Source organism: Marmota monax, unplaced genomic scaffold (genome assembly GCF_021218885.2).
Source record: "Marmota monax isolate L192 unplaced genomic scaffold, Marmota_monax_Labrador192_F-V1.1 WCK01_AAM20220418_F8-fsc00001, whole genome shotgun sequence".
In the NCBI taxonomy this organism is placed as follows: Eukaryota; Metazoa; Chordata; class Mammalia; order Rodentia; family Sciuridae; genus Marmota; species Marmota monax.
In genome coordinates, this window is record NW_026693777.1 from 36962891 (window position 1) to 36986303 (window position 23413).

The window sequence follows — 23413 nt, forward strand, 5'->3', positions numbered from 1 at the left end:
AAGCATAGTAGGCAAGATGTTCTCAAAGGTATCAAGAAGATGAAGATTTTTTTTGCTTGGGATTAAACCCAGGGCATTGAACCAACTGAGCTATATTCCCAGCCCAAGATTTTGCATTCAGTTTCAGAGATATCAAGATGCCATTTTCAAGTCAAACTGTGCAAAGTTCTAAAGGAAAACGAAGGGGGAAAAATTGACCAAATTGGGTAATTCAACAAAACCATTAGTTACTTATGTGAGCATTTTTATACAATTGTGGCAACCTAAAGTAGAGAATGGTAAAGATGTGAAGACAATAAATAACTGCAAATCTTTTGGAGCAACACTGGTCTGTGAATATAATGGGAAATTTTATTTTGATGAAGGGGCAGAGTTTAGGCAAATTCACATGTTCTCCTTTTTAAATTAATTATAAAAACACTCAAAGATTGATTATCCATCAGTGTGTTACATAAGTGTTATCTCAGTTTTTATTGTATGATACAATACTAGTTTAATGTGCATTCTCATGATATATGGATCCCACTGAATACAATTTATGTAGAAGAAAGGTGGAATTCTATTTAACCATTTAATCACAATGTCTTTACTCTAAAGCCATCGCCATCTAAACATACATATAAACCCAGACCTATGGATTGTGCTCTATCATCTGATTGACAATGTATCTAACCCCATTTTGTTGCTGTTAGTTGCATTTAATATTATATAAATCCTGCAATGTTTATTGAAGAGTGTTTTTTAAATTTTTGTGAGGTTTCTTCTGAATTCCTCTCCCTTCTCATGAAAAATATATTAGGAAGCAAGACAGGTAACATTATCCTCGTTTTTGTAGAATAAAGATCTTAGGGAGAATTTGCAGCATACTGTGAAATAGTAGTCCACTGTTGTTTTGGAGACCCTATAAGTCATAGGAGGGAACTGCTCTAATTGTACTGCAAAACGGACTCTGTTATAATGGGTGGATTTCTCTATAACTAAAAAGAAAAAAAAAACTATGAAATCTTTTGCTTAAAAGAACAACAACAACAACAAAAACTGTGGCACTCTTAACCTAAGATTGATCCTTGTATTAGAGGCTGGCTTAAGAAAAACACTAATGAAGAAAACTTCTAGTTGCCCTGGAAATGGAAAATCTTAGGTCTTTTTGTTTGTTTCTTTATGGAGGCAGAATAATAGAACTTCTTTATTTGACAACATTTATTGATCAACTGCTATGAGAAATTCAACTCATCATGAGTATTATGAATATGAAAATAGATTGTGACAAGGGAAGAAATGAGACATCACAGTACTAAATACAATGTAACATTCTAACACCCTGAGCATTTTGATGACCCTTCACTCATTCCCTGGTTATGGTCTCATTAGCTAGTGTTTAATGCTGAATGTGGCAGCACCATCTTGGACAGTTCCCACGGATCCCATCCCAGCCTTGACCCAGAAAGAGAAATCCCCAGAATGTGGGCCATAGGTGTGAAATGCTGCAGTATTGATGAAAAAGGTTACATTTCTCTTTGAAGAAGGTAGAAACCTGTGTCTTTTTAAGACAGGCACTTCTTTAGATGTTTTATTATAGTGTGTTTTCTCAACAGAGAGATTATTTCACATAAAATTCTGTTTAAAAGCCTAAGTGATAAGAGGCAGGTTTCTTTATTCACTGTTTTAAATTTATATAAATGTACTTATGTGTACCTATCTTTAACTTACTATGATGTCAATCTTTAGGGTACTTTTTTATTCATATAATTTTACATACAATAAAATAACCTTTTTTAAGTGAATTGTCCTGAGCTTTGACAAACCTGTGTTCACATAATAATACTATGATTAAAATATAGAATGTTTTCATTATCATAAAAAAAATTCCCCTGTGTCCCATGGATGATGACCCTTTTCCTGACCTCAGACTGCTGACAGCCATTGATGTGTTTTCTGTCCTTATAGTTTTGACTTTAGCAGAATGTAATATAAATGGAACTTTGCAGGATGTAAGCTTTGGAGATCAGCATCTTTCACTTAATAAAATGCATTTGTGATTCATCCAAATTCATTCAGTCACCCATTCCTGGGTAGAATTTTACTTTGTGCATGTACCACAGTTGGTTTATCCTTTCATCAGCTGAAGAAGATTTGGGTGGTTTCCAGTTTGGGGCAGTGTATTGGTTGATGTTTCCCAGAGAAATGAAATTAATAGGATGGGTGTTTGTATACTCACACACATATTTAAAAACATATATAAAGAGATTTATTGTAAGGAATTGTCTCACACAGTTATGGAGGCTGATATGTCCTAAGTCCCATCAGGGCTGATGATGTAGCTATATGAATACAAAGGCTCAAGCACCAGGAGAGTTAATGGTATAGTTCCAATCCAAAGGCTGGAAGATCAAGACCCAGAGACCCATTGTTTTAGTTTGAGCCTGAAGACAGGAAAAAAGTTTGCATCCCATTTTGAAGGTCATAAGGCAGGAGGAATTTTTTTTTCTTAGGGAAAGTTTAATCTCTTCCTTCTATTCTGGCCTTCAACTGATTGGATGAAGTTCACCCACATTAGGAAAGGCAATTTGCTTTACTCAGTCTACTGATTTAAATGTTAATCTCATCAAAACACCCTCACAGTCACATGAAGAATAATAAATACTTCACAAATATCTAGATACCCCATGTCCCAGTCAAGTTGACATAGGCTATTAACCATTGCAGGTGATTATTAATAAACCTGTGGAGGACATTGATGTATGGATTTTCATGTTAACCAATGTTTTTTCTTCACTTTGGCAATTACTTAGGAATGGGATTGATAGATAATATAGAAAGTGTATATTGAACTTCATAAGGATGGGAAAACTTCTTTCTAAAGCAGTTGTACCAGTTCCAAATTCCTTCAGTGATCTGAGAGTTCTAGCTGCTCCATATTCTCACTGGCACTTGTTATTGTTTGGTTGGTTAGTCTCCATTCTTTTTTTCTTTCCCTCTCCTTCCCTCTATTCCTCCTTCCCTTCCTTTCTTCCATTAGATGTGTTATGATATCATATTGAGATTTTAGTTTGCATTTCCCTATGATGTTGAGAATCTTTATTGCTTTTTTGCTGACCACATATGTTCTTTTCTTTGGTGAATTTCCTCTTCAAATTTTTTACCCATTTGGAGGGTGGGAATAGTTTGTACTCTTAGCTTGTTTTAATAATTCTCTCTATGCTCTAAACAAAAATTCCTTTGTCAGATATGTGTTTTCCAATATACCTCTTGGTCAGAGACTCATTTTCTGCTTTAATAGTGTTTTGCAAAAGACAGAAGATTTTGATCTTGAAAAATTGCAATTTATTTTTTAAATAAATTTTTCTTTTAAAAACTTTTAATTGACAAACATATTTATGTATGTTGTACAATGTGATATTTTGATGTGTGTATACATTGTGGAATGGCTAAATCAAGCTGATTAACATACCCTAAAAAGATTGCATTTTTGGTGGTATATTTAAGGACTCTTTCCCTAACCCAGGGACACAAGCATGTTTTCATATGTTTTAATTTAGATGTCTTTTTGATGAATGCAAAGTTGAATTTAGGGATGTTTATTGTTGAGTCTTATATTAGTAACAGCATCCAATTAATTTCTGTGGTATACTTTACTGACAGAAAAATCTGTAAAATCACATTTTACAAAACATGGAATTATGAAAGGAAACAGTTTTTTTAAAAAAATATATTTTCCTTATAATTCCAGTATTCTACTCAAAATAAACCTTCAGATTAAAACATGAATCACAGGAAAATCTTATTTTATAGTTGAACCAGCAAGAATTAAGAACTGGGGTTGAGGTTGTGGCTCAGAGGTAGAGTGCTTGCCTAGCATGTAATAGGCACTGGGTTCAATCCTCAGCACCACATAAAAATAAAATAAAGGTATTGTGTTCACCTACAACTAAAAAATAAATGTTTTTTTTTAAAGAAATAAGAACTGCTAGAACTTTTCTTTTCATCATAAACATCTCTCTCTCAAACAGCACCATGTAAGAAATTCTGCTGTAGTTGTCTGGCATGGTAGCTATTCACCTGGCACAGTACCTGTTCACCTGCTAGTCATTGCACACCCTTTGGCTTAGTTAAGAAGGTACACAAGCTACAGTGGTGTACATATGAGCCCAGAAGCTCATAAATAGAAAAAGGAAATGAAGGAAAGAAAAGAGACCCTTGCAGCTACAACTTTCCTCACCAATGAAACAGTACTCAAGGCATCCAAATAGGTCTGGAAAGATGTTAGGAGAAACCTGGTATTCCAAAGACTGCAAACAAAAAAAAAATGTTAAAAACCCCACAAACCCCACACATTGTAGGTGTAGATACACTGGCATTATCCAAATGTATACATACTGAGTACAGCTTTTACAGTCACAGTTGCTTTTAAGGTTAAAATTTTTAAAAAATCTCATCTCATGAAAACTAAGTGTTTGCAGAATCACTGAAACACCTCCGTGAGTCCTTAAAACCTAGTGTATAAGCCCCCTGATCTTCTGACTTGTTTGCTTTTCAAAGAAGAAAATAAGAATATGAAACAAATTTAAGTTCACTCTGCAGCCAGGTTCTCTGACCACAGTGGTTTTTTTCATGTTACCTGACCCAGATTCTAAAAGTATAGCAGAAAATATTTCTCCTTGGGTCCATTACTGAAGGAATGAAGACTGTTCTTGATTCTCTGAACCTCTTCTGGCTGCTATACTTACATATTATACAATGAGTGTGCTTTTTGGCTCTAGTGAGCAATTTTGGAAATTCAAGACATTTCCTTTCCCAGCCTCCTCTAAGGGAAGCATCTTAGGTCGCAACCCAGAGCCTAAGGAAAAACACATAAACTTTCTTGTTTTCTTTGTTGATTGGCCTATAATTTAAAACCTATTCAGTGGCAGATTTACCATGTGACTAATCCTTGGGAAGACCCAAAGTGGCTAGTAGAATGTGGTTGTGGCCTAGGCACACATCATTGGTCATTTGTTCAAATAATGAAGGTAGGAAGCCAAATACCTCTTGGCTTACTCATGGACAGAAACTCAGTGGAAGTACATTGGAGTTTGGGCCTGAGAATGGCTTGTTGCTTGTGTAATGAAAGCAACATGGTTGACCTGTGACGCCTTTGCTGAATGAATTGACTTGCGTAGCTCTTTAATTTTCTGCAGTTGTTAAGGAAAACAGTACATCTGAATATTAATAATAGCACTAGTAATGATCATACTGGAAAACTCATGTCAGTTCAGCTGTCCTGAAGACCAGACATAACTTATGGTTACATTGCTATTTTCAGCTAGAATATACACTTCTCAAAGTGTGAATCATAGCTAGCTTATTTTCAGAAGCCCTCGTATATAGCAGATATTCATTCAAACTTGTTTGGAGAGTAAATGGTGGCGAAGTCATCTTTGACACAATGAGGGTGTGTGTAGAGTCAGCCTGGAACAGACAATACCACCTTGAAGAGTAAGCCCATGAGTAGGAATTGTCACAGCCACTCCCCAGAGCCTCCTCTTGCTACCAGAAGAGCCTACATGATTTGTAAAGATATGGAAACTCTATTCTAGGCAGTAATCCTAGATTCTTACACATAAGTTTCATCTTTACTTTTATATCGGGGGGAAAAACCCTCAATAACTGGCTCCTTTTGATATGATCTGGCCTCATTTGATAATTCTGTATAACTGACCAAATAGTTTATAGTTCCTACCAGATTCCAATAAAATAAAAAGAAAACACAAACTTGGGAGTATGTTAGGCAAACATAATTGAGTTCTAAATGATACCACATCATATTTCCAAAATGATGCTATTGGACAGATGGGGCATGAGCCACAGTATAGTATCCTTTCTCAGACAAGATGAATCACCCAGAGGAAAATACTAAAATGATTGCCATAATTCCTTGTATAATCTAGTTTGTCATAGTTGTCAGGGCCAGAGTTCATCCTCTGTTGTTTCTGACCTTGCATGTGATCTTCAATGGGTCCCACCGCTCTGGGCTACCTCTAGCTTAGTAATGGCAATTCAGCAGAAAATTACTAGTCCTCTCACTAGAGAAGGAAGTAGTGTTGGCTCGTTGCCTAAAAATCTGCAGTCTTGGGTTTACTCATTAGATTGGGAATTACATTTTGGAAAAATGAAGCTGAAAGTTGTTTCCATGGATTACTCCAGTGTGTATATCCATTCTGTGACTTATATTTGGTGATAGTAATAACTTAGAAATAAAATGTTACAGAAATTCCCCATGAGGAATGATTTCTTTCTTTCTTTCTTTTCTTTTCTTTTCTTTTTTTTTTTTTAATTTCTCAAAACGCACTCTGATGGCAATCTTCTTTTGTACTGGGTCCCAAGTAAGAACTTAAGAGCAGATTTCCAACATTTGTTCCTATTTTCCTAGGGTGACTATTCATAGTTATATTTGCTTGTACTTAATTCTTAAAATTATTGCCTTTCAAACCCAGTGTTCCATTTCATCTGAATTGAGACTCTTATTATATGAATTAAATAATGCTATGCTTTACAGTTTCATGAATAGAACTGTATTTAAGGAAGTTGTAAGAGAATGAAATTTGATGAAGTCTTGGGTGTGGAAATTATTAATTTTTAGAACTAATGGAAAGTTTGGAGGTTAAGTCCTTTTTGTTAACATATGGAATGCTTCACGGATTTGCATGTCATCCTTACACAGACCATGCTAATCTTCTCTGAGTCGTTCCAATTTTAGTATATGTGCTGCTGAAGTGAGCACAGTGGTTAAGTCTTAAACCTCTAATTTCAGTCAATAAAATGAAGCTAAGAGGAAATTTAAAAGTTGGCTAATGGCAAGTAGCCAATGACTGAGGTAGCCAGGAGAAGGGGCTAGGTTTTTGATACTTAGCCAATGCTTTTCCCACTATATACCTGGGAACCAAACAATTTCATATCTATTATTCATTTAATGACTCCAATTATTTTTCAGAAAGATAGAAGACAGATATTTTTTTAAAATATTTCTATTTTTGTGTTAGTATCCTGATTTCATAACATTAAAAATATTAAGAATGAATGGTAAGATGAATAGTAGACTTGAAGTCTATTTCTTATTAGTAGTTTTATTAATTACTTTATGCTCTTCTTTTTCCATCTGGAAAAAGATCAGCAATTCTCAGGTGATTGCCAAAATTATATGCTTTGATATAATACCAAATGTGTTACAAAGATTTGTATATAATGGTGATATGTAATATTATTAGTCATTAATTATTATTAGTTATCATGGTTAATTTATTCACTTTCAAGTTGAGGAGTCATTTGTAATCAGTTCAACATGTCACAGTGGAAAGAACATGAATTTGAATCTCACACCGGATTTGCATTCTTTGTATCCATTTTCCTTTCGTGGGAATTTACACAGGTCTCCCCACCTTACCCCCCAAGTCTGCCTCACTGAGTTGCAAGGGCTAAATGAAAGCCCCAGGCACAGTGCTCTCCATGCTCATTTCATGATGGTAGCATTCTTACCCTGGTCTTCACTGAGCATCCGCATGGCAGATGAGTGAACCATTTTTACACATTTTTACTGATGTAATGTCACTTTGTACTCTTTAGAATTTCATGCGCTGGGTTTTACTCCCGAGGCAACTTTAGTGCTATTTTATCCTATCAATTGTCTTTTCCCCTTCTTTTCCTGCCTTGTTTCTCTATTTCTTTATCCTTCTTAGTAAGTTCTAATTACAGTGATATATCAGATGTGCCTCATGTTTCTGAGTGTCCCTGAGATGCCCTTTTGCTTGTAACTTGATGTGCTTTTATTTCTGATAAGAAAAAATTATTGATAACAGTTAATTAAAACCAGTTATTGTTAATTTATGGGGTTCTCATCAAACCCAATGCCATTCTTTTTATTAGTGGAGACTTTTGTTTCTGCAGTAGCAAAGATAAAGCAATTAAATAAGGGGTTATTGAAGTTCTTATGCAGCCTTCAAAAATAAAAACCCAGAAAGGACCCAGTGCTCACACATCCAAAGACAAAAATCCACTACCTTCTTGCCTTGCCCAGTCATTCTGTAAGAATGGAATCCCAGCCCTTTGAGATGCTTTGTATTCTTCAGCCCTATTTTTCTTTCCTTCCCTTCTCTATGCTCACACCACACTTTTCTGAAGTGGTGAAGCTTTACTGTGCTTCTGCCCAGCCCCCAGGAGCTATCTAGCTTTCTCCAACCCATGAATGTAGAATTTGGAACAGTCCCTGAAAAAGATTGGCTTACTAAAGTTGTGCAGCAGATATCCTGATTTTTCTTTTCTTTTTTTACTGGACCTGGCAGTACCCCTGAGAGAGAATGTTCATAACAACAAAATGCCAAAGGGTGGTTTTTCTGCAGTGCTTGGCACCAACACTGTGTCTTTCATCAGTAGGCACTTTTCCATCTTCTTTTTGACAGACATGCTTGTGGAGACCAGACAAGCAAAAGTTTCCCTCTTTTGCTTGGGTTTCAGTACCCTGTGTTCCTTCGATGCTATCTCTAAGCAGTGGTAAGGTGGAGGATATTAAAAATTAATGAGGATTTGGTAGGTGAAGGAGAGCCAGCCCCAGAGGAGACTGGGGGAGTTACCCAAAGCCCATTTCCTAATCAGATTAGAATCACAGATGTGGTTAAGTTCTACTGGACAGTTTATGATATGTATGGGAATATCCTCTGCACTTGCTGTGGGTAGAACACTTGTCTATCAAGTATTCTGAATTATTAAAACTAAATATGATTTACATCAATGTTTGGAACCTTTATTTAAAAACAAAACTTAAATGTTTCATCTGAATTTTCATGGCCAAAAATGGGAAAAGTGGGCAGAAAACAGAATAGTGTGACTGCTCTGAACAGTTTGCATTAGTCTGGAAGTGATGATCATGAGGCCTTATCACTTACGCTGTACATGGGATTATCAAAGATAGAAGGGGACTTTCATCTCTTTTAATTGTATTTTGGAGCTTCCAGTGTCCCTGTGTGGGTAATACAGAAGATCAAGGAAGTCTTCATATTTTCAGCTGAAGAAATCATCAATTCAGTAAGCAGTTGTGGATCACTGATTAGCCAAAGAGTGTGTAATGTTCTGGAAGTTTAAACACGAATAAGGTGTGGTCCCCCACTGCCTGGAGCGTTCAGATTTGCGAAGAAGATAAACTTATAAATGATCGTCATGTAGTATGAACCTAGAAAGTTTGTTGGCAACAAAGACAAAGGAAAACTTATTAAGAAAAATCAAGAAAAGGTTCAGCTGAGCTTTACTGGATATTTCTTTGTTGTTTCCACTAAGTGAAAATGGAGAGAAAAGGTGTCCTCAGTAGAGGAAACAGCATGTGTAGAAGCATGAAGATGCGGGAGTTGATCATACATATGAGCTGTACTGGGGCAACAAGGAAAGAATAGAGATGTGTCTAGAAAAGTAGGTAGGGGTCAAGTTCTGAAGAGCCAGGAGTATCATGTAAAGAATTTAGCTTTGTCTGTTTGTTGAATAATTATTCTCAACATGGGTAATGAAGGGATAGCTCCCCCAAATTGGGACATATCAGAATTAGGAAGGGGCTTTTTTAAATAACACATGTTCCCATGAAGATTCTGAAATAATCCAAGTAAAAATCATTTCCAAAAAGAACCTACTGATACTATGATGTCATACTATCTGAGCTGTTGTTTTAGAACAGACTAAAGTTACTGTTGGTTTCAACTCTGGCTCCTAGTGAAATCTCCTGAAGAGCTTTAAGGATACCAGTGTGAGGTACCATCTTGGACTGATTAAGTGAGGATCTCTGGAAATGGGTCTGATTGCCAGTATCTTCTACCAAACTTTCCAGGTGATTCTATTGGGTAGTTGGGCTAAGGGGTCCTCCAGTAGACCAACAGACATAGTACAAATGAAAGAGAACAGAATGATTTAATTGGAGTTACCTTCTCAAAGTTCGAATCTTGCTTAAGAGATGGCTGTAGATCAACAGACTGTTGCAGGTGGGAAAAGGATATGACCAAAAGTGAAAGTAATAGAAGGGAACAAGTTGTGAGTAGAGGAATGTAGATAAAACTTGGGGAAGACTGGAAATATGTCAAAGCTGTCTCTTTTCAGATAATGTATTGGGGTCAATGCAATGGACCTTTAGCAGGGAGAGTCCAGGAGAGAAAAACTGGTGGGGCCTCATATATCCTAAAGAATACTTATCTAAAAATGTATAGAGGATTTATAATTGCTTGTCGGCTGCTTACAAGTGTGTTTAATGTGCAAGAAAAGCAGTCTTCATGTTCCATTGGTCTACCTTTATTTTTAGTTTTGTCTGCCAATGCCAGGGCTAGGAGAGATAAAGAAATAGAGAAACAAGGCCAAGGATAGTTCATAAAGATTACCAGAATGCTGGGCAAGTATTGTCTGGGAGTATATAATTTTCAAAGTTCTGCTCCATGTTTGAATCACCACATTATTACCAGTGTCTCTAAAACTGAAGCTAGAGAAAGAAGGGGAAGTAGCTCATAGTTTGTATGTGCAGAGAAGTTGAAGTTAACAGGTAGTAGAGTGACAAATAGGGTTAAAAACTAGCTTTCTGTAAAGTTCATTTCATGGTATGCATGGACCTGTGATACCTCATTTGTCATACAGCGAGGCACAATTAGAAATAATTGATAGGATATGGACAGATATGGAATGAATGAAGGTCTTATTACTTTAATCATTTCAAATTACTGTGTTATTCTGAGCTCATGAATGCACCACAACTGGAACAATCAAAGGGTATCATGAAGCAGGAAAGAACAAAGGTAAGTTGTTGTTTTTGTCTGACACAGGGACATTTAAATCTTAGCGATCAACAGGGCTTCTTACTGTCATCTCAGCATATTGATGTGGAGTCTGTGGAAAGGCACTGTTTTCCTTTTTTGGTTGTTCTCCATAACTGTGGGTATGGTTTGTGAGGAACCCTTTCATGGACTTATATTTGGTAATTTGCTCCTTTTCTTGGGTGTTTGCAGCAGAAGAAGGGTATTGAGTGAATATAGTATTTGCAAAGCCCCAGAAGCATGAAGAGCATGGTGCTGGGAGAGGCAGGAAGTTATGTTAAGTAAGACTGGAATCCAGGACTTCTCTGGGTTGGGGTAAGAACCCAAAGTGGAGAAAGTAGGCAGAAAACAGTTGAGAAATGCTGCCTATGCTAAAATGCCCCATTGTCATTGTGTAAGCAATGGCTAAGTGGTGAAGGTATTTTAAGGAAAAAAAGTTGTATTTTTTTTTTAAATGTTCCTGGAACCAGGGTTGGCTAAACTTGGGTCAGAAAACATTACTTAGGTGACTTTTGCCACTGTCCGGGTAAAGAGGACCTAGTGAAAGGTTGAGGTTGTGGAGATGAAAACAAAGGAATGAATCAGAGAAATCTCTGAAACTTATTGAAAAACAAATAGTTCATTGAGTGTGAACCAGCACTGTCTCTAGATGTGGTGATTACCCTGTCTCTAGATGTGGTGATTGGTGGGTGATGATGCCACAAACTACCAGAGGAATTTCACGGGGGGAAGAAATTGAGATTTAGCAACAATGAATTCAACTTCAGACATGTTGAGTCTGAGGGAGCTGATTAAATATGCAGGTAGATTTTGGTTTGAAAGGGTAGTTGGAATTATGGCCTTAAGGTATGAATTTAGAAGTCACCAGCGTATAGTGAATGAATTTTATTTACCATATAAGGACATAGAATCACCTAGAAAGTGAGAGAGAAAACAAATGGCAAGGAAGATGCCTGGGATCAGTATTCAAAGCATGAATGGAGGAAGAGGGTGAATGCAGACACCAGAGGGGTGGGAGGAGTGGAGTGTAGAATCAGACATCCAAGGAAGCAGAGGCAATTTCAAGGCACATGCAACAGTGCCAAGAGGAGAGGGCAAAACCACTGAAAAATGCTGATTGAAGGTGACAATCAAACCATGGTGTTAATAGGACAGTAGGATGGAAACTAAGTGCAATTGGTTTAAAGGGAAAGGGTGAGAAAACATAAAGCAAGGATCAAATGCAGTTTTCAAAAGCTCTGCTGTGAAGGAACCCGGGTAGGATGAGAAGGAGCATGATAGCTACTCATGTGAAAGAAGGATGTGGATATCCTTATCTTTGCTTTAGAACATGGAACAGGGTAGATACAAAATACTGAGAAGTGTGCTAAGTCCCTAGCAAGTTGATGTGGCTGCTGGCCTTTGATCTGTTAGGCACTGAAAAAGACAATGATAAGGACAGCAACTGTACAGCAGTATGTTCCAAATGCTGTTCTGTGTGATGTTTTATATATGGAAATTTGTCTGCCTCTTATTGCTGCTCTGTAAGTGGATCCTATTATCATCATCCCTGTTTTACTTGCAAGAAAAGTGTAACACAGAGAAGTTAAATAACCTGCCAAATTTGTGTTTTTCCCACTATGTTGAACCCATGTATTAAATCAGAGCCACCAAAACAACATAGGAATACAAATCAGCAGATTTAAAACAGGTTTGGTTGAGAAGTGGTGTCTCAGGCATTTGCTGTAGACACAGGGTTCAGATGTCTTATAGAGATGTCTTATATCCATGGTATATGTTTTTGCAATTGTTTTACTTGTGAAGAAGCTGAAGATTGAGTCAAATGATGCCCCTGTCAGGGTTATTTCACTGTTAGCCTTTTTGGAAGAAGGTTTAGTAGGGAACACCAAACAAGAGTTAGTCTATGGTGACTGACCTGAACTAGTTATGAGAATTAAATTAAATGCTGGCAAATTATTTGGGGTGGAAATTAGAGTAGGATGTTGGGGAGTTGAGGATGGAGATGGAGATGGTGCATTATTGAAATAGAGATGATCTTGACCATTAAGCTTGAAATTTACTTTCAGGCAGTTGGTAGTGGAACCCATGAAAACTTGGAAAAACTTTTGTATTTGTGGTACATTGTTCTTCTTGATGCCTTAAGCTTTTCCTAGTTCCAGGCCTAGCACTCAACTAAGGTAACATTATTTGAAAATTTATAAGAATAATGGGAATTTGTTAGTCGCTCACTCTAATATTGTCATTATTAACAGTAACAGAAATACTTATTCAGAACTTACTGGCACAGTGCCTACTGTTTTATACAAATGTCTCATTTTACCTTTATAAAAGTCTAGGAGATGACTCCCTTTTATCCTCACTTTGCTTGTGAAGAAACTCAGACTGTTGCACATAGTGTTCTCTGCCTAAGATCACAGAGCTGACAAGTGGCTCAGCCAAGGTGGGAGCCAGGTGGTGTGATTTCAAACCCAGGCTCCAAAACAGACAGTGCCTAGAACTCTCCAAGTCTTCTGAGTTGGCTTAGGGCTACCAAGTCCATAGGTAAAAAGATCAGCCTTAGAAAAAAACCTTTAAATTCTACTCACTATAGCTATTTAGGGATTGGCTTGCGAAAATGAACATTAGAGAGAAGTTGAGCCTCATTACTAATAATTGAAAGTGACATTAAAGTAAAAAGGCTTCCTATGACTTTATCTTGCCCAACTAGGCCATTAGAAGTATGTCTTTAATTTTTCACCATCAAAGGTTTTGGGAATGTATATGTACTTTTGCATTTAGATCTTTGTGGGCTAAAATTTTGGTGAAGAAAGACCCAACTAGCCATAGAAAGGATCTTGAGACAATGATTGTTGATATAACAGTGACTTCATCCATGTACCTCATCAGTGCTGTGTACTAAAGACAGCACTGACACTGATTTCAACTTGTGGAGTTAATAACCTGATGGGGGAGGTAAAAATTATGCAAACTCACCAAAAATATTTAATTTCCATTTCACTGGATTTTGAAAACTAAATTTTCTTCCATCCTTAGAGTCACACCAGCTCTGTGTGCAAAACTACACACTCAATGCATTAAAATAGCTGAAGAAATAAACATGAAAAATAATTTTGTAAAACCCATAAAATACAGTTTAAAATGCTGATGTGTAGAAAATTTCAAAATGGTGAACTTTAGTTTCCCCCTTTTCTACGTATTTATGTTGAAATTATTATGAAACAGACATAAATACTGATCTTGGACAGTAATGATATGGGAACTCTTTAAAAAAATATGTATCATTGCTGCTTTAATGCCCTCCATTTCTGCTGTACTGTCCTAGAAACCTGATAAAGGAAACCTTCTAAGAAAGATTTGGAAAAATAGCAGCTAAACAGAAGGATCTCCAAACCACTTTTTTTCTTATAGTTCTCTTTTTTTCCAAACCCAAACCAAAAGTTATGAAAGATATATTCAAACCTTTATTAAAAATTTTGTTTTGCATTTGATATGAAAACCGGGTGAAAGTTCTTAAGTAACGGATTTACTCTAAACCTTAATCCACAGTAATTATCTCCCATGAGCTCAGATTGGATGAAATTACCCATCAAGTCCCAACTGTGTAGGTCCCTGGAAAATTCATAAAGTGAAATTTACACCCTATTAGATTCTCAAAAGAATGTTCCTGTATTTGACTGCATTTATATGGGCTGTTTGACAGCGGCACACTGATGGTATTGAGATCATTTTTATTTTGGATTTTATATATATATATAAAATTTAAAATTTATGTATAAATATAAATATTTATATCTATATACATATATATGTATATAAATGCTTTCCTATCCCACTGATTTTTCCTACAGGCCCAGTTTGAACTTCAGGCATTTCATATCCGGGGTGAGCATGCAGTGATTACAGCAAGACTAGAAGAAACCATTGAAAATCTTAAACACGAGTTAGAACACAGATGGCGAGGAGGAGGTGAAGAGATGAGAGATGTCTGCATCTCCACCGATGATGGCTGCCCTCCAAAGGCCTACAGAAATGTGTGTGTCCAGACAGACAGAGAGACCTTCCTTAAACCTTGTGAAGGTGAAAGCAAGACAACCAGAAGTAACCAAATAGTACCCAAAAAGCTGAATATCTCCTCTTTAAGTCAGCTTTCTCCCCCAAATGACAACAAAGACATTCATGTACCACTTCAGACTGGGGAAGGCGTCTCATCAAATCAGCAGAAGATATCACCCCCGCCTCCTCCACCGCCTCCACCACCTCTACCCCCTACCATCCCTCCCCCTCCACCCCTCCCACCTGGACTTGGACCTCTGCCACCAGTGCCTCCACCACCACCTGTGACTGCTGGGCCACCACCACCTCCTCCTCTGCCCCCTCCACCACCTCCGCTACCTCCAAGTGCGGGACCTCTCCTACCTCCTCCCCCACCACCACTACCTAACTCCCCAGCTCTACCCAGCAGTGGGGGACCTCCTCCTGCTCCAACACCCCCTGGACTTGTACCCCCACCTCCTCCTGGACTCTTCTTTGGACTCAGCTCTTCTTCTAGCCAATGTCCTCGGAAACCAGCCATTGAGCCCAGTTGTCCTATGAAGCCTTTGTACTGGACTAGAATACAAATAAGTGATAAGAGGTAAGCTCTTCCCTGGTCTGTTCTCATTTTGTGAATTCTAAGGATTTTGTCCACTTGATACTTTATTCTTGCATCAACCATTCTTGAATGCGATATAAGAATTCCTTAGATAAATAATCAGGTTGCAATGTCTAGGGAGAAGATCCATCTCTACTAGGTCTTCTCGTTACACTCTACAAATTGATGCTGGGAGAAACCATGTGTTCAGTGTCTGATTCTTCTCTAAGATAATCACTTTGTAGATTTGACAAGAATCCAGGTCTAAGCAAGGGACTTCTCCAGTATATCTGTAACTAATGAGTAATCATAAAGAAACTCAATCTATACTATATATTCACTGAGGATTTTTAGGGTATCTTTTATGATATACTTTTGTTTTGTTTTGTTTTTAGATGCTATCACCAGCCTTATGTTCTGGATATTTAAGTTATGTGTATTTTTCAGTTTTTGTTAAAAGAATGATACATGGCTGACTTATTAGTTCTTTAGATCAGAAGAAATTCCTAAAATATAAATTCCCTCTGCTTGAACTCTAGTTCATCTACCTGCTCACATCCTTGCATCTTTATTCCTTGTTTCCCTTCAGAGAGAGTGCTAGTGTGTGTATAACTAACATGGATAGACAGATGGCACCTTTTCATTTGTTTGGTGATTAAATTTGGCCCGAAAGACAACACTATCTGGTGGCTCAGAAACTTCCTTGCAAACAGATCTGAGTCTCGTTACTTCTGCCTAGTTTCTGAGCTTGTCAGGAAGACAATGAGAGATGTTGAGTTATTTCTTGTCCACTTTTTTAGTTTTGGAGTTTGTTTGCAAAGAACATTAATAGAGAACACATTTCTAAACTTATTCCCTAAATCAAGATGTGGTAGTGAATTTTTAAGTTGATACAACATTTTGCTTAGAGAAGGCAGGACACTAATCAAAATAACATGCGGCTCACAATTATAAACAACCAGAACTTACAGGAGGAGAAATGGAGAATGCCTTAAAACCATGTGAAAATAAACCAAGAGTTTATTTGTAGACTATCTTGTTATTTTTTTAAATGCCAATTCTTATAATTTCCCAAATGAATGCCTAAAAAAATGAGATCATCTTGAAATAACTCCTATCATTAACTAACATGCTAGTAGTCTCCTTTCCCATCTGAGACTCAGGTATGTCCTGAGAAATGAGTTCCCAGGAAATTTATTTTGAGTTGTGTTCCTTTATTAGTGTTCTCAAATTAGTGTGCAGTCATTCCAGGGTGATGAATCCCACCTGTTGGCCCTGGAGTAGTGTGTTTGGCAGCACACAGAGCTGTTCCACACCTGTGTCTCACTAGCCTGACTTCATTCCCTGAGAGACTTCATGAACAACCAATATCACAGACCATAGCAGCCATATAACAATTTCACTGGAAGATATGGGCCGTGTGCCCACTACTCAAGATGGGATAAAGTCAGGCTGGGAATAGTTGTTGCACATTTTATTCCTTTTATCATTTGCCATTTATTTATTTGCTCTGGGCATTGAACCCAGAAGGACCTTGTGCATGCTAGGCAAGTGCTCTATCACTGAGCTACATCCTCAGCCTTGTAGTTCACCATTTTGAGAAAGAAAACAATTGAATACTTGGAATACTCAGTTCTTCCTAGTTTTTCGTTCTATCTAGAGCTTTATTTTTGAGCAAAATGAAAAGGAGATGAATGGGACATTGAGAGAGCTGGTACTTGGTGAATGTATCAGACTGGAGCCTGAGTGCTGGCCGTGGAGGCTGCCCTCCACCATGTTAAGACCCCAGCATGGCCACTTCCTACAGGCACCACACTTTTAGTCCCTTTCATCTTGAGTCCCTCAAAATACTTTGTACCTATGAGCACAACTGCTTTTTTTTTTTTTCCCCAGTGAAAATGATTTGAAGAGTCTGAATAGTATTCACTGATGAGTAAAATGAAAATCACTTGGGAGGTGAGATGGTATTTTAATATTTTGTGCCAGAGGGGCAAGCACTTTGTATAATAGATACATGATAAATTTTGTTCTTGATATTCTGGGAAGCCAGGAACAAAATGTGATTTCATCTCACCCACCAAAATTCCTTTTCACCACTTGCATGAACTGATTTGTTTTTTCTTTTGCCACTTTTCCTTCTTTGATGTCTATTTTCTGATTTCTAGAGTAGGAAAGGCACATTTGAAGAAAAACAAATCCTCTTCTAATTACTTTTCCAGCTTACTCTAGTAAGTTTGGTCTTCCCTGCCCACTTCCACCTTTTCCTCCCTTTTCAGTGATAACTGTATGTTCAGTGATCAGAAAACAGTTGACCATTATGGCAGGTTATCTGTGTGAGCAAGTCCTTGTTATTGCCCTATAACTCTTGAGAGAAGGTGTTCCAGAATTCATTTATTTAGAATTGGAAATGCTTTTCCCACAGAAACTGTGCCATAAATGGTAATGAGGTGCTCAATTTGACTTTCAAATTCAATTTGCTCCAGAATATCAGTGAATTATAACATTAGCCATACTGGCCTGACTCCAGTGTCAATGGAGCTGACCAACCAAGTACAGTAGAGGAAAGATAGGTGTGAGCTGTCTGCCTGATTATAGCAACACTTCCTTGCAGGCACTCCTACTTACCTGCCCAGAATCTGCCTGAAGCCCAGACCAGTAGCCCTTACCAGGGCTCGTTCTCCTAATCAAGATCCCCCTTTCTGGCAGGTGCAGTGGTGCACACCTATAATCCCTGTGGTTCAGGAGGCTGAGGCAAGAGGATCACGAGTTCAAATCCAGCCTCAGCAACTTAATGAGGCCCTAAGCAATTCAATGAGACCCTGCCTCAAAATAAAAAATAAAAAGGGCTGGGGGTGTGGTTTAGTGGTCGAGTGCTCCTGATTCAATCCCTGGTAACTGCTCCTCCACCGCGCCCCGCCCCCCCCCCCGCCAAAAAAAGATCCCCCTTTCCTCAGTGCAGCTGAGATGAGACTTTAACATAATATTATCCATAATGGTATTTCATAATTTGAAATACAGATTTTAAATCAAAATTAATTGAGTCACAGAAGGTGTGACTGAGGAAGGAACACAGATGATTCACCTCATTGGGACTGTTCTAGCTCTTGGGATGAGCCATGCTTTCTCAGGTGTTTATTACATTGTTATACTTTATAACTTAAGTATGTCCTATATATACTGTTAAATGGCTCAACTATTATATTAGAAAAATTATAATTTAAAAAAAGTAGAAGGAAAAATGGAATGTGGCCAGAACCAAATTGTCATCTTTCATGAGAAAGACAGACCTAGCAAAATGTGAACAAGCAGATCCGCTAGTGTTGCCAACTATTTTGAATATGAAAATCACCTTTTTGTATTTAAAAAGTAATTATGCAATATATTAATATTTAATAATAGTTTTATTTGTAGTTCTTATTGATAGAAAATATGTACTGAAGCAAAGATTTATACTTTTTGGTGTTATGGATCATGACATATATATGCTTGAAAAAAAATATAGGTGAGACTTATTATTTTTCTGTGGGTATTAATAATGTTTAAAATTAAGTTAACAAAGTAGAAATTTGGGAGAAGATGTATCGGACTTGAGGGAAGCCTAAAAGATAAACATCTAGGTCATCCCTCAGAGGTTGAGCTGACATAACTGATTTTTGACAGATTCTCTTTCTCAGCCTCAGCACTGGGTATTTTCCTATTTCTAGAAGATAAAACACCAACTTCAAATGGCTACTTTAGTTGAAATCCCTGTGGGGGCTGGTGGCATGGAGGAGTTTCAGGGTTTTATTTTTTGAAAGTGGGATATTGTTATCCCTCCCTCCCTCCCTCCCTCCCTTCCTTCCTTCCTTCCTTCCTGGGATTGAACTCAGGGGCACTTGACCACTGAACTACATCCCCAGCCCTACTTTGTATTTTATTTAGAGACAGGTTCTTACTGAGTTGCTTAGTGTCCTGGCTTTGAACTCGAGATTCTTCTGTCTCAGCCTCTGGAGCCATTGGGATTACAGGCGTGCTCCACAGCACCCTGTTGGAGGTGGGGTATTTTTAATCAAATACTTTTAAATGGGCACAGACTACACACATACTAACAACCTTGAACTAAGTTTACTTAATCCTGAAAATTATATTTAAAACCCATAGCAAAAGTCCAATTAAGGCAGATCTTTACCTTACCGCTCCATTTTCAGGCCCTTTAAGAATGTCTATGTCTCAGAAATGGTTATCTCTTCAATGATGCCCACTTTTGCCTGTCATGTGATAGAAATGTTCCAGATTTAGGAGAACCTTGTGACCACAACCTCAGGCCCAGGACTTCTAGTCCCAAAATGCTTCCCTAGAGCTTTCTGATTATCTGATGACTATACTTTTTTTTGGAAGTGTGTGTTTGTGTGTGTTTAAATGTTTTATGGTGTATTTTGACTTTAAAAGTATAGCATAAAAGATTTCCTCTAAACTTTGAGGGCTTTATATTTTTTACATTAAATAAAAATGAATTAGAAGGAGATATGATTGTATTATATTCTCTTCTGCTTTTGTTCTTAAGGTTAACTTGCCATTTTCTCATTTAAGCCAAAATGCTACACCGACCTTATGGGACTCCTTAGAAGAACCTGATATTCGGGACACTAGTGAATTTGAGTATTTATTCTCCAAAGACACAACTCAACAGAAGAAAAAACCTCTGTCAGAGACCTATGAGAAAAAAAACAAGGTCAAAAAGGTATTGAGTGATTATAGTAATGGTTTTAATTACATATACATTTGCGTCTGTGGGAATATACTATGTACTGCTGCTTTACTTTCCCTCTGTTTTCAGAAAACGTTTTGGAAGGTTTTGAGTCATAAATGGCAAAAGGGAGCCAATAATGAGAGAAATCTGTGCTTGCTATTTTGGTTGTATCTTCTGAATTTTCAAAATTTAACCTGGATTCTTTCACAATTAATTCTGTTGGGAAAAAATGTAATATTTAATTTGTTGTAAGTGAAAGTAGCTTATAGGCTATATGAAACACAGGGTTCAGCCAGGCACATTGGCACAGGCCTATAATCCCAGCAGCTCAGGAGGCTGAGGCAGGAGGATCACCAAGTTCAAAGTCAGCCTTAGCAACTTAGCGAGGCCTTAAGCAACTCAGTGTCTCCAAATAAAATATTTAAAAAGGGCTGAGGATGTGGCTCAGTGGTTAAGTACCCCTGGGTTTTATCCCTGGTACCAAAAAAGAAAAAAAAGGAAAGAAAAGCAGGATTTATTTATAAATTTATTCATTTAATGAATATTTACTGGGATCTTATGGTGCCCGGGTGGTTCTAGGCCTACACTGTACAGTAGAACTATGTAGCTAGTTAAGTAATAAATAAAATAGATATTCACTTTCACTATCCACATTTCAGCTCTGTCCTTGTGACTTGTGACTACCATGTGGAATAGTGCAGAAATCAAACATTTCCATGATTACAGAAATTTCAGATGAACAACGTTGTCTAAGTATTTGGAATATTTTGGTTAAAAAAGCAATGAAACTGGTGATCCTTGCCTGTAGAGCTCATATTAACCATCAACATTGAAAACAAACCTTGTCAGTCCCCTCGTGGAGAAGTGGAGCAGAGTGAGGAGTGCCAGCTTTGCAAGGTGGGGACGGGGTCTTCAATTCTAAAGAAAGTGCAGTTCTCACTGGGGAGGTGACTTCTCAGCAAACGCGAGAACCATGAGCCACTGGTCATCTGCGAGAGAATGAGTTTACCATCCCCAGCAGTCAGGCAGACGTGAGGCAGACTGTCTGTGGGGTCTAAATCGAAAGCACTAGGCCCTTTAACTTTGTGCACCTTAGTCCCCGAGCCATAGCACAAAGTGAAGTCTGCTGAGGTTTAGAATTGTCCCCTCCAAAGGTCCATGTATCAAAGACTTGGCTCCCAAGTTCCTGTTAGTAGAAGTTGGTGAGACCTTTAGGAGCTGGGGCCTAGCAAGAGGTCTTTAGGACATTGGGAGTATGCCCTTGAAAGATAATATGGGACTCGAATCTTTTCCTCTCTCTCCTGATAATGAAGTGAGTGGTTAGTTCTGTTGTGCATCCCTGTTCTGATGTGCTGCCCTTGACAGAGGCTGAAGCAATGGGGCCACCTGATCTTTTAATTGAACCTCCAAAACCGTGAGCCAAAGTAAACCTTTTCCTTCTGTAAGTTAATTGTCTCAGGTATTTTGTTACAGTGACAAAAGCTAACACAACATCCACTCATAATACTAGTCTAAGTGATGATTTAATGAAGTAAATGTGTGTGTTAGGTTCATTATAGTTCCTGGCACACAATCAGTCCTCAACCTATGATAGCTAATGGCATTTTTGCCACTGCTACTATTTCTCTGTATTGGTGTTTTGATAATAGCAGAGGTGATGTTAAGAAGACAATAGAATAGTTGTGATGTTGATTTTCTTTTTTTTAAAATTATTATTCTTTTGGGATATATATGACAGTAGAGTATAATTTGACATATATACCTGGAGTATAACTTATTCTAATTAGGATTCTATTCTTGTGGTTTTACAGGATGTAGAGTTACCCTGGTCATGTATTAGTATACAAGAATAGGAAAGTTTTGTATGATTAATTCTACTGTCTTTCCTATTCTTCTCACCCCTCCCTTCCCTTTATTCCCCTTGGTCTAATCCACTGAACTTCTATTCTTCCCCTCTTCACCCTCCCTTGTTGTGGGTTAGCATCCAAAAATCAGAGATAACATTTGGTCTTTGGTTTTTTGGGATTGGTTTATTTCACTTAGCATGATATTCTCCAGGTCCATCTATTTTCTGGAAAATGCCATAATTTCATTTTTCTTTATGCCTGAGTAATGTTCCATTGTGTACATGTACCACATTTACTTTATCCATTCATCTGTTGAAGGGAACCTAGGTTGGTTCCATAGTTTGGCTATTGTGAATTGAGCTGCTATAAACATTGATGTGGCTGCATCACTGTAGTATGCTGATTTTAAGTCCTTTGAGTATAAGGCTTGGAGTAGGATAACTGGGTCAAATTATAGTTCCATTCCAAGTTTTTTGAGGCATCTCCATACTGCTTTACAGAGTGGTTACGTAAATTTATAGTCCTACCAGCATTATATGAGTGAACCTTTTCTCCCACATCCTTACCAATATTTGTTGTTACTTGTATTCTTGATAATTGCCATTCTGACTAGAGTGAGATATGAAATCTCAGTATAGTTTTAATTTGCATTTCTCTTTTTGCTAAAGAAGTTAAACATTTTTTCATATATTTTTGACCATTTATGTTTCTTCTTTTGTGAAGTGCTTGTTTGCCATGACCCATGCATCAAGAACAAAGGATTTCAAGTAGGGGCGATAGGAGATTAAGAAAAACACAGAGACAAAGAAAAACACCGAGACATTTTTAAGAAATGCTGGGGCCAGGTGGGACACTGTCATCTGATGGAGGAACAGTGACCCAGAACTAGCTCAGCATGTTTATTATATAGGATCTCATAATCAGAAAGGTAAACTACAGAAGCTTTGTAAATTGTTCAAGGCTTGTGAGTTGTCAGGAGGCTTCTTTGTGCACTAAAAAGTTACAGAGCTAGAAACATTTTGTAGCTGTTCTGCTATTACAGTGTTAGGAGCCTCCTGTGGCTATCCTCCTGTACCAGAAAACCCATTGTACTGGAATGTCTGTTAACTATTGATGTCAGAGGCCATACCAAGGCTGCTCACATCCTCACCTTTGGTAAGGAATGTTTCCCAGGCTTGGCTTTTGCCTACCCCACACTGTCACCTGCTGACCAGGGCTCATTTGCTCTCCACACTTTTTCAGTTCCTTTGCCCATTTATTGATTGCGTTATTTGTTTTTTTGTGTTGAGGTTTTGAGTTCTTTGTATATCCTGGAGATTAATGCTATATCTGAGATGTAGGTGGCAAAGGTTTTCTCCCATTCTTGATTGTTTCCTTAATTTGAATCCATCCTATTTAT

At 37.7% G+C, this 23413-nt stretch overlaps 1 protein-coding gene and 1 non-coding gene across 7 annotated transcripts in view; one reads left to right on the top strand and one right to left on the bottom strand.

Moving 5' to 3' along the window:
• The window catches only part of Fmn1 (formin 1), a 401580-nt gene that overhangs the window by 181580 nt on the left and 196587 nt on the right, over window positions 1-23413 (top strand). For 5 of the 6 annotated variants that reach the window (XM_058584664.1, XM_058584665.1, XM_046461452.2 and 2 more), the window contains 2 exons: window positions 14657-15441; window positions 20008-20158. In XM_058584664.1, coding sequence (XP_058440647.1) covers window positions 14657-15441; window positions 20008-20158 — 936 coding nt within the window. Of the gene's footprint in view, window positions 1-14656; window positions 15442-20007; window positions 20159-23413 lie in introns of those variants that run through there. The other variant, XM_058584667.1, reaches the window with a different exon arrangement.
• LOC124104868 (U6 spliceosomal RNA) lies at window positions 6656-6760 on the bottom strand. The gene has a single exon (XR_006855552.1). It is a non-coding gene; the product is annotated as a U6 spliceosomal RNA (small nuclear RNA).